The sequence below is a fragment of the Balaenoptera ricei genome, chromosome 8 (assembly GCF_028023285.1).
Source record: "Balaenoptera ricei isolate mBalRic1 chromosome 8, mBalRic1.hap2, whole genome shotgun sequence".
In the NCBI taxonomy this organism is placed as follows: domain Eukaryota; kingdom Metazoa; phylum Chordata; class Mammalia; order Artiodactyla; family Balaenopteridae; genus Balaenoptera; species Balaenoptera ricei.
Genome location: NC_082646.1, coordinates 40,352,403 through 40,364,859, shown reverse-complemented (window position 1 = coordinate 40,364,859; position 12,457 = coordinate 40,352,403). Strand labels below are relative to the sequence as shown.

The 12,457-nt window shown below is 35.7% G+C and overlaps 1 protein-coding gene across 5 annotated transcripts in view; it reads left to right on the top strand.

Moving 5' to 3' along the window:
- Positions 1-12,457, top strand: part of CEP57 (centrosomal protein 57) — a 42,814-nt gene that overhangs the window by 7,692 nt on the left and 22,665 nt on the right. For 4 of the 5 annotated variants that reach the window (XM_059930558.1, XM_059930559.1, XM_059930555.1 and 1 more), the window contains exon 2: positions 4,949-5,105. In XM_059930558.1, the coding sequence (XP_059786541.1) occupies positions 4,949-5,105 (157 nt within the window). Of the gene's footprint in view, positions 1-2,785; positions 2,853-4,948; positions 5,106-12,457 lie in introns of those variants that run through there. The other variant, XM_059930557.1, reaches the window with a different exon arrangement.

Below are 12,457 nucleotides of genomic sequence, written 5' to 3'. Positions count from 1 at the left end.
TGTTTTGTAAAATATTTATATAATTAATTCGTTCAACAGATTTATTAAACATATTTATTGAGTGTCTTTTTGGAACTTAAACCCATAATGGGGTGACTCTATTTTTCCAACATGCAATTTTTCTATGCCAACTGGGTGTCCTACAATTCAATTCTGACACTACCTGGAGATAGTGCAAACACCACAGGTTAAGACACTAGGTCCCACAAGACTGCCCCCATTTCAGTTGCCACCTGCAAGTCCCAGATGTCCCCAGGGAACCTGTACTTCTGCCCAGCCAACTGTAGATTAAGTTCTGACTCTTCCCCTGTCACGTTCAATAATTTGCTACAGTGACTCACAGAACTCAGGAAAACACTACACTTATAATTAAAACCTTTTTTAAACTTTTTCTTATAAAGAATACAACTCCAGAACCACCAAATGGAAGAGACACACAGGGTAAGATGTAAAGGGACTTCCATGACCAATCTGGACACTCCTGGGACCTCACTGAACAAAGAGTTTTTTAGGGAGGTTTCATTATGTGGGTAGGATTGACTAAATCATTAGCCGTTGGTGAGTGAACTCAATCTCTAGCCCCTCTTCCTTCTCTTGAGGGCAGGGGATGGGACTGAAATTTCTAACCCTCTAATCGCCTGGTAGGTTTTTCTGGCTATCTGCCCTCATCCTAAGCTATCCACGGCCCCCACTATTACCATAACAAAGACACTCCTATCACTTAAAAATTCTGAGAGTTTTTAAACCTCTTTCAGGGACAAAAACTAAATATATTTTTAATTTTTCCACAGGGCATAGAGATGATAAATATATCAGGTAGAAATAGTGTTTCTTAAAAGGGTAAGGAGATACAGTGACAAAAGGTGCTACTTTAGATAGGGTAGTCAGGGAAAACCTCACTGACAGACTTTTTAGTAGATAACTGAGTAGTGGGAGGAAGGGAGCTTTCCAGGCAGAGTAAATGTAGCAAATGAAAACTGTACTGTGCATTTTAGAAATCCCAAAGTTGGTCAGTATGGCTGGAAAATATGGGGGTGGGGTGGGCTGGGATAGGTGGTGTGGAGAGAGACTGGTAAGGGATGAGGTCAGGGTTAGCCTGGGGTCAGTTAATGTGGGGTCATGGTAAGAATTTTGGATTTTATTCTGGGATGGAAAGCCATTGGAAGGTTTTGATTAGGGGCATTACTTGAATTATTTTCTTAAAGAATCATAGCACCTACTATTTGGAGAACAGACTTGGGGGACCTTGACAAAAGTGGTTAGGAGGCTATTATGGTAGTCCAGACAAAAAGATCACAGTGGTGTCAAGCAGGGAATTAGTAGTGGAAGTGATGAGAAGTTGAAGACTTTCTGAATATATGGTAAAGACAGAGACCCAACCAGATATACTGAAAGATTGGATGTGAGATGTGTATGAAAAATGACTCGTGCAAGGGTTTCGGCCTGAGCAGCTGGGTAGGTGGTGGTGCCAATTATTGTGGTATGCAATACCATTTGAGGAGTTGGTTTGGGAAATAGATTCAAGAATTTGGTTATAGACATGTTAAGTTTGGGGTCCTCATATTGACATCCAAGTGGAGACAGCAAGTAGGAAGGTTGATTTGAATATAGAGTTTCAAGAGGGAGAGCTATATATTCCATATTTAAACTTGAAAGTTATCAGCAGATAGAGGCTTTTTGAAAGCCCTGAGAGTGGATGAGATCATCAGAGGTATCCATGTAGATGAAGACAAGAGGAGGAAGGACTAAGCTTTAGGGAAGCTCCAGCATTTAGAAAGAGGAAGGAGAGAGAGCCCAGGAGATTCTGAGGGAGACGCCTGGGTGTTAGAAGGAAAATCCGATTGTGGTGTTCCATCCACTGAAGGAAGTATTGGAATGAAGTGATCTGCTGTATCACATGCTTCTGGGAGGTCACTGAGTTCAGCACTGTAAAAGTCACTGGTGAACTTGAAGAGCTGTTTCTCTGAATTGGTGAGGATTGAAGTCTGGAGGGGATCAATAGGGAAGGTGATTAAGAAGTGGCAGCAATTACAAACAAGTATTTTGAGGGACTTTGTTATAAAAGCTGAGAAATGAGACAGGAGCTGAAGAGGAGTCCTAAAGTTCAGAAAAGTCTGTCTCTCCTTCCTTCCTCCCCTCCCTCCACTTTCTCTGTTCCCTTCCTCCCTCCCTCTTTCTCTCCCGTTCTTTCCTTCCCTCCCTTCCTTTCCTTACAAATGGCAGTGTGCAAGGTCTAGTAGGGAGGGAGAAATAGATGGCATCTGGAGGGATACCATGTCCTTTAGAAAGGATAACCAAGACTTTGAGTAGGTAAGTGGAGATAGGTCCATTATACAAAGCTCATTCCCTGTGTTACGTGTGTGAGAACAGATGCAAGTAGGTTTGTGGATTCTCTTTTAAAAGCTAGTTAATTTTTCGGTTAATCACATAGAATGTGATTATCCTGATTCTACTGGAGGTCAGGTTGGTGTGACAACTCACTATTTTCTTATTATCTTTAGTTGTTTACCTAGTACTTTATCATCTTAACCATTTTTAAATGTACAGTTCAGTGGTATTAAACATATTCACATTGTTATGAAACAGATCTCCAGAACTTTTTCATCTTGCAAAACGGAAACTCTGTATCTATTAAACAACTCCCCTTTGCAACCTTCCCCCAGCCCCTAGTAACCACCATATTTCTACTTTGTTGCTATGAATTTAACTACTTTACCTCATGTAAGTGGAATCATAAAATATTTGTCTTTTTGTGACAGGCTTATTTCACTAAGCATAATATCCTCAAGGTTCATCCATTATGTAGCACGTGATGGGATTTCCCTCCTTTTTAAGGCTGAATAATATCGTATGTAGGTACCACATTTTATCCTCTACAATTTTTAATAGACACTATGTGTACGTAATTGAGTTATCAGTTTCTTATTTCTTGGTTTAATTTTATTTCAAAATAGTTCTTGTAAATAATTTTTATAAAGCCATTTTGTTTTCTTTCCTTTTGCTTTGGGTTGATTTATGTATTCTTCCTATTCTTTGCTTCAGACTTCTGGCAGCAAATGAGGACATTGATCCAAAACATTCATAGTTAACAATGACTTTCATTGCTTAAACCCTGACATTCAAAATGAGGTGACTGACTTAGAAAATGGAATATATTTAGAATTACTATTCAAAAAAAAAGTCTCATTATAACTTGCGTTTTTATATTAAGACTTTTCTTAATTTGTCAACTGACCCAAGCAGTATTTTGATGATGTATATGTAACAAATTTTGTTGAAAGACAAATATTGAACTGTTCATTTTACAAGAGCTAGCAGGCAATGAATTTAGCAAAGATGGTTTGTTCTCATTTCTTGATTGGGTGTTTTGTTTTTGTTTTGTTTTGGGTTTTGGTAAATTATTTATGCATAATCTTTCTGTTAGTATTTGTACAGTGTTTGGTAATACTAATACAATTCATTTTGAAAATCATAAGTGAATTTGCTCATGGTTTGTGTTCATAGATATGTTAAATGCTTCCTAACCATTGTTCTTTGAACGGTAGTTGTTAAATGATAGGATTCTAGTAGGTTGTATGGAGACATGAGGTACTCTGTGAAGAACAATATTTAAAGTTAAGCTATGTGATTGATTATGCATGGTGTTTTGCAAGAGCTTTGGCAGTATTATATATTTTAAGAATTGAAGAACACCCTATTTTCTAGCCACCTCCAAAACTTGATGTCCGTTTGCCCAAAAGCTGAAAAAATGCCAACTATTAGTCCTTGTTGCATGTGAACACACGTTTCACAGTAGAGTAGCATGGATTTAAGTACTGCTTTTGAGACTTAACCTCCTACCCTTTCCAAGCTCTTTGCCCTCTCTTTTAGTTTTCACAGCCATAGTGTATGTTTTGTATTTGCTTTCTTAAATCAACTGGAAAATTGCATGGTTTTTAACATGGAAATATAGTCTTCAATTTTTAATAAGATATAGATACAATATGGTTTTTGATGGCCTTTTATTCCAGGAGGCAGTTTACTGTATTGTAAATATTCATTGTTCCTTTTTACTTTTCTGGACACAGATTATTCTGGTACTTTATGGTCATAGTTCCCCAAAGGTAAGAGTTGAGAACCTAGTTTACTGTGGCTATTTGAATAAGAAAAATGGATGTCTGAGAGTTTTGAGCAGCTAGCAGTCATATCTTCCACCTGAGCTTTTCCCACTCTAGGTCTTTCTACCAAAAGGAAGTCATCTACAAAAAGCAAAACAGTTAGCATCCCCTGCACTGAAAATTATCATGTGGAATGTAATCCCAAATTGAACGGTATGACAAATGCAGAATGGTATATGTGTGGAAATAAAGTTTTATATTTATGTGTTTGATGAGCTTTAATGTTTTCTAATGGCTTCTCCCTTTTTTCCCCCTAACTAAATGTAAAATTTTTGAGACAAGGAATATGCCTTATTTTCTTTCTATATACCCCAGAGTTTTGGACTTTTGATAGATACTCAGGAATTGTGTAGTTGATTGGGGAAAGATTAATTTAGTCATTTTCTAGCAGTTTCTGATACTGCAAAAAGATAATATTTACTTTTCTGAATATATATCTTACAGTACATATTTTTAAAATAAACTATATTAATAAATTAAACTAATTTATTTTATAATAAACTAAACTATACTCACAATATTCATTGTGAGTACCATATTTAAGTATCTCTGCAGCATTTGTATTCAAGTTGTGTGAACATTATTTTCTTTTTATAGTATTTGGCATATGGCTACATTTAGACATATGAAACGCTTTAAAAGTTTTATTATTTTCAAGTAATGATTGAATTCTGTTGTGTTTGGTCGATGGACTTTAGTTTCTGTCTCCATCAGTGGAACATATGTATATATACACATGCTATTTGTGGTTTAAAATTTTGAAAGGTAATTTCTGTATTTTTATTTTTCAGAACATCTTAGCAGAACCATCAAAGTCTAATGGAAGTATGGTTCACGATTCCTCATCTCCATATGTAATATATCCACCTGATAAGCCTTTCCTTAATAGTGATCTGCGACGTTCCCCAAATAAGCCTACATTTGCCTATCCAGAAAGCAACAGCAGAGGTAATAGAGCCTAACAAAATGGAGGTTTCTTTTGTGTGTTTACTCACTGCTTAAAAACTCTTAATTGTGTCTTCCATTTATTGCAAAATTAAAGGAGGAGAGTATACTTCCCCTTTCCTGTTTTTAACCTCCTCAAAATACAATGCCTTTCTTTTGTTCCTTGATTATTAGACATCATCATCCACCTGATCATCAAGACTATGTTACTTTGAGTCATCTAGGACTGCTCTGTCATTTCCAGCATCACTCAGGAACCAAGACTTGTATTTTGCTTCTGAAATATCCCCAAAACTTACAGGTTTTTCTGTCTCTTCATTCTCATTGGTTTGGTTCAGGCTCTCATCATCTATTGCATAGATAATTGTAATACACTTTTAACCAATTTCCCTGCCCTTGGTCTCCCTCTCATCCCCAGTTAACAGCATTGCTGCCATTTGCTGTCACTCATCATCTCTCCCACTGTAAAGAAAAGTTTCAGCACCTCTCCATGGCTTAAATAATGAAGTCTTAGATTTTTTCTAACTTAGGCTCTACCTGCTTTACCAGCTTCATCCCTAGCCACTCTTCCATTCTTCCTTACCCACACATCCTTTGCTTTGGCTGCTTTGGAATATAGTTGTTCCTGAAACTTGCCATCTGTATTAGTTTTCTTGCTGCCTTAGCAAATTACTACAAACTTAGCAGTCTTAAATAACCAAAATGTATTACCTGACAGTTTCTGTAGGACTAGCAGGGTACTCTATTTAGGCTGCTGAAATCACAGTGTTGACTGGACTGTGTTCCCTACTGGAAAGTCTAGGGAAGAACCTCTTGCTAGGTCATTCAGATTCTTGGCCAGATTCAGTTCCTTGTGGGTGTAGAACTGAGGTTCCATCGTCTTGCCGACCTTCAGTCAGCACCAGTCTTTGCTCCTAGAATCTGTCTGCGTTCTCATGCTTTTCTTATGGTCCCCTACAGGAATGGTGGGTCATGTCTCATGCTTCAAATTTCTCTGACTTCTCCCACTGCTTCTTTCTAATTTCAGCCAGAGAAAATTGTCAGCTTTTAAGGGTTCATGTATTTTAGTTAGATTGAGCCCAGTCACATAATCAGATATAATTTCCCTATCTGTAAGGTCCCTAGCTTTAATTACATCTCCCAAAGTCCTTTTTACCGTGTAACAGGTACTCAGGGATTCTAGGATTAGGACATAGGCATCTTTGAGTGTCTGTTTTGCCTACCACACCAGCCATGGTGAAAATTATACTCTTTTCTCTAAAGCCTGGATTGTATATTATTTCTTCATAGAAGTCTTCTTCTCTACCAGCTTCCTCAACACATACCTCTCTCTGCTGTCTTCAGATGTCTCTTCTGAACTCTCTTGGTCCTTTGGTCATACCTCATAGCCTTTACTTTTTTGTCTGGGGCGAGGGGTGGTGGTTTCTGTGTCTATCCATCCTATAGTGAAAGTAGGTATCATTGGATTGATACCAGAAACACTGTAAAAGTATAATGGATCATAATGATTATCTTGGGGCATTGCTACACAGTTCATAACACCATGTTCTGAAGGAATAAAAGAAGCTTATTTACTGTCTTCCCCATTATTTTTTCTCGTTTACTTTCTTCTTCCTCTCCTTTTTTCTGCCCTTTCTCTCTCATTTTCCTGAAAACCACTAATTACTCACAGGCAGAATTTAGCTTTATTGCTAACACTAGGTTAAACACTTGCTAACCTTTGCTCTGTGAATAAATCTGCCTCATTTAATTTTTCTTATTCATGGATTCTTTAGTAATTTGCTTTTCTTTGAACTTGAAAAAAAAGTTTCTTTAGATTGACGTAAAGATCAAAACTAGATGAAATATCATGATAGGATTAGTATCTAATTCTTAGACCTTATGTTCCTGCTAGAACTCTTGCATGTTTTTGTGTGTGCTTACTTTTTTAAAAGAAATTATTACTAAAATTTAACTGATTTTCGCTCCACTGTGGGCTTCAGTTATTTGTGTTTTGCTTTTTTAACCTATGTTTTTTGAAAGTTACACAACTTTTGTTACTTTTCTAAATTGCCAGTCTTTAGCTGCTGTATTCTGATGAGTAGCACTTTATCAATTGTTTTATTAACCACTAAATTAATTAGTATTTTCTTTATCATCATCTTTGAGATACAGTATCTTATGAATAAGATGTTTTTAGTTAGTAAATTGAGTATCACCTATTGAAATTCTTAAAAGACACTTAAAAGAAATTCTTAAAGGCCTCGGGTTAAATTTGTTTCAGCAAACACTTTTAATGCCCCATTACAGACTAGGATTTACATTGGTAACTATACTTAGATATTGTTACCTACCTAGTATTTTATTATACAGCCAGTACACAGTTTACAAACCAGTGTTATTCTGAGATTGATTTTTAAGATATTTGCAGTGCATTTCCCAATTGAAACAAAAGGGTTCCTAAACTAATTTACAAACAGCTGTTTAACCCATATGTGGCTAAAATATAACACTTCTTTTATCTAGAAAATCATTAGTAAATATAATTGCCACAGTACTGATTAAACACAACTTTAAAAAAAATGAAAGGAATGAAATGCAGTAACATTTCAGACATAGCAAATGTATTTCATTTCATCCTCTCAGGAAAACTGTATAAGGTAGGTATATTCAAAATTAACTGATGAAGAAACATCTCAAAGATGATTATTTTAACATATGCAGTATCAAAACCATTTTCTCTTCCCACTTTTTCCCTGATTTGTTCAGTGAACCCTCAAATATTTACTGAATGAATGAAGGCTTATTTTGAATAGATACTTGCTATGATAAACTTTTTCTTTTATACTTAGTAAATGTTTCTTTCTCAGTAATACTTTAGGGGGAAAAACTTGTTATTTTTTAGTTTAGTTATGGTTTAACATTTTCATTGATAAATTACCATTTCACTTCACTATCTGAAAATCACTTTGAAAATATAATTTGACTAATGCCATGGAAAGAAAGAAACTGTGCTTCCTGTAATTCTCATATTAATTTTGAACTTTAGTGAGAAAAGAAATGAACAAGAACTTTGAAATTATTACTGACATCAAAAAATGTACTAATGTTTTTAGGGAGTCCTTTAAAAAAATGGTAACATCACTCCAAAGATTTTCAGTATAACCCATAGCTCATTTCACTTGTTCAGTACATTTCAAATGATAGTAATGTGAAGAATGGCTTGGATGTTTGAAGCAAGGTAAGTAGCTACAAGGTAGTTCTACTAGGCCAATGCTTTCCAACCTTTCACATACCATAGTACATATGGACAATAAAATGATAATATATATACAGCACACTGAGATAAACTGGTGGGGTTGGTGGCAACTAATCTGGGGTCTTTTACTGTCCCAAGCTACTCTTGATCCCCCTAAGAGCTGAGAGAAAAAACATCTTGGCGTATCTATTACAAATTTGTGTTGGAACACTCAGTGTTATTGGGACCAGTGTTATAGTCAAGTTATAGCTATTGTGTTAGGTATTGGTAACAATTTACTGCCCATCTGTTCTTCTGAAGCATTGGTTCTCAATTTTTTTTGGTCCAGGAAACCCATTATATGTGTACATAAGTATTTCAATGAAGAATATTTTTCCAAATTTAAAAAACATACTATAAAGAGTAGCATTGTTTTATTTTACACTGTAAATCTCTTATTTCTGGCTTAATAGAAGACAGCTTAACTCTCATATCTACTTTTGCATTCCACTTGTGATGATAAATTGTTCTGATTGAAGTATGTGGGAAAGGAAATCTGGCCTTACACAGATACGCAGTTGGAAAACGAGTAAATTTTAATAGCCTTTCCAACAGTTTGTGGCTATTCTTCTTTGACACTACATCACAACTTGGCAAATACAGTTTCTTAAAATTAAGCTGCAGTGTGGATTATGGAAACATTACTGAGTTTTTCATACTCTGGGACCTCAGGACCACCTACGTGGTTGCATATTAACTAGAAGGATTTAAGATTCAGAAGCAGTTGTAATTACACCTGTGGTTTATTACAGTGGAATCTGGAGAAATCCAGATTCAGGCTTCCAAAGTCTTTTCTTGTGATCACATAAAACACACTTCTTCCTCCAGCAATAAACTGCATAACTAGGTTCAGAGACAAGGGCTTTTATTTGGAGTTGGTCACACAGACACTTTGTGCCTGCTCAGCCAGTCAAGATATTCAACATAAAACATATTGTTTACACAATCTAGGCAGACTTCTGCAGCAGGATTCAGTGCCCTAGTCATACAAAACAACCTTATCAGTTAGTAACATAGAGAACATTCCCAAAGCCAATTCCCAGAAGTTAGTCAAGGTTCAAGCCTGTAAACATTTTTTTTTTTTTTTTGAGTGCTATTCCACTGAAATTCATTGGTTTGTTTTGAACTTTGAATGGCTCTTTTACCCATGCATGACTTGTTAATTGTATTGACTTATACACACTTGTAAAATTTGACATTTCTTTATACAATATCAAAAAAATTACATTTGTTAATATCACTCAATCTCAATAGAAGAAAATCTTTATATTGGGAAACTATAAAACTCACAGAACAGAAAGCTTTTTTTTATTTAGAATTTTAACTTTCACTTGAATTTTATCATTGGCAGCAATTACTGTCAGCTCTTTGAAGGCCCATGTCATTTGAGAAATTCAGGACAAGCTCATTAGGAAAATGACTAAATACCTTAAGTCTGAATAGTTGTAGTCTAACAAAAAGTTCTTTCAAATAAAAAGGGTGTTCCTTTGAAGGAAATGGTTTTTGTTCATTTCACAAGTCAAACATTTGTGCATCAAGACCATTGTCCTTTGTTACGTACTTTACAGATGTGTCCTTCCCATTTTGTCACACAGGATTAAGTAGATGTGTACTCAAGGCTAGAGATTTAATGATTTTTACTGCTTCATCGAGGACAAGTGGCTTTGTTTTTTCTTACTGGGAGTGTGTGGCTGTGACGAATACGATGCCAAAATTATTGTTTAGTGCCAGTGCTTTGATTTGTGCTAAAATTAGCAGTTCTACCCAACATTGCTCTTGCATCATCTTTGCAAATGTCAACACAGTGAAAAGAGTAAATAAAATCTTAGTAGTGTAATGAAAATAGTGTTGATCTCACAGACCCCGGTGATGAGCCCCACCTCCCCATGGGGCCATGCCCCATGCTTTGAGAACCAACACAGTAAAGACTCTGAGTACATACAGAGTCATGTTTTGTTTATGTAAATATTTTTCACCAGCTGTGGGAAGAGTAGATAGTAGCTTCTCTTCCCAGAAACTAGACAATAGCTCCTTGAAAGCAAGGACTATCTTAATTATTTTTATGTTCTCTTCTTCATCTTGCAGAGTGCCTTACACATCATATGTGCTCTATGAATGTTGAACTGAAATTTAGGTCAGAAATTAGTCTAAACTGAAGCAATGCCAGTTGGGATAGAGAACAAGAGACTGATTAAGGAGAGATTTATGCATATTTTGGTGGACAGTGAAGAAGAAGTCCAAGATTTCTATTGTGGAGAACGGTAGTGTGATTAGGACAAATTACAGGAAAGCTAGAACATTTCAAGGAAAGATAATATAATTTTGGCTATATCAAATTTGAGATGCCTATGAGTTAGGTGGAGATGAAATAGTAAACAAATGAAGATAAAAGTGAAGTGTAAAAGAGAACTCTGCACTAATGAACTCAGGCATGAACAGGGATACGGTGGTAAATGAAGCTATATGTGTGTGTAGGGGTTTCTCTGGAAAGAAAGTAGAGGGGAAAGGGTTTTGGAAAATAGCACTGTTTAAATAGTGAGCTAAAATTAGTGGGAATAGTCAGAAGGGTAGAGAACTACCAAGACAGAAAAATACTAGGGAAATTGAAGATGTGTACTAGTGATTTGGGTCCCCCCATGTCCCCCCCCTAATCTGCAGCAAACTTGTGCTGATAAATTAGTGATAGAAATATTCCAGAAAACAGGTAGACCCCACTTTGTTGTTAATGAGATGATACTGAGGTCTGCTAGGCTTAATGTACCCCAAATTCTGAATGACTGACAAGCTGGATTGAGAAGAGGAGGAAGTCTTTCATTCTTTTCGTGCTCTAGATGTTACTAGAAAGTTTTCAAACTTTGCACATTAGAATCACCTGAGGATCTTCTTGGACTCATGCCTTTCATTCCAAATATTCTGTGGTGGTTTTTGCTTGTTTGTTTGGGGGTTTTGGGGTTTTTTGTTTTTGTTTGTATGGGGTATGTTCTGGGCATTAGGATTTTTTAAAGCTCACCAAGTAGTACAGAAAATACAGTGAAGGTGGGGAATCACTGATTGTCTTAGGGAAGGAATGAATTATAAATTACTAAGATGAGGTTTAATTTTGTTAGGTAAAGAGTTAGAAAGAGATTGCTGCCGTGTCTTCTAATTGATATTTTAAATTAATAATCATGGAGACTTTCCTAGATATGTTTATTGAAACATCTACATACCAACTATGTGCCACACATAGTATGTAGCAATAGCGTTTGAATTATGAATAATAGGTTGTCTCTTCCCTCTATGGAGTTCACATTTCAGAGATGACTGAAGTTTAAGGAAAACTCTGTATCTGTCTTTGACGCTAAGTTTTCCAGAGGCAATTTGCACTCTCCTACTCAACTAACCAAAATGTATTTAATTTTGAAATGTATGTTCAGGGATACTGTGGGTAAGGAAGATAAAAATTTTAAATCTAGTGTTTGCTGTGGAAGGTCTGTTTGTGAAAATAAAATATGTACAGTATTATTATATTTTAGTATGTCACTTTTTTTCCATCTTTCAGTGTTTAAATTTGCTTCTTGTTCTAGAAATATATTTCCCACTGTATACCTTCCCAATATATGAAGTTAAAAATCTCTCATTGTTCATTTCTACATAGAATATTTTTCACTCAAGGGAATTTCTAGGTAATGTGGTTATTTGAACATAAATGCAGTGGTGCATGACCTCATAGATGTGAGGGCAGTAGAAGGGAGAAAAAAGCAAGAGCTCACTCACATACTTTTCTAAGGAAAAACAAAAGACTTAAGATCCATCATTTCATCACCTAGAATGTTTTTTAACTCAATAAAGCAGGCATGTTTGTATGAAAACTAAATATAAAGCTGAGAAACTATGCCAAATATAACTCTTAAAGTGAAGATATAATGTACATGAACTTCCTTTCATACAAAATCTCATTCTTGACATAGAAAATGTATTCAGGGATGTGTGTGCATATGTACTTACGTGTGTATGTATTTTTAAATATACATTAGCCATTGGTAGAATAAAGTCATTTTGCATCTTTATGGTATTGGATTTATTTAATAAAAACTTA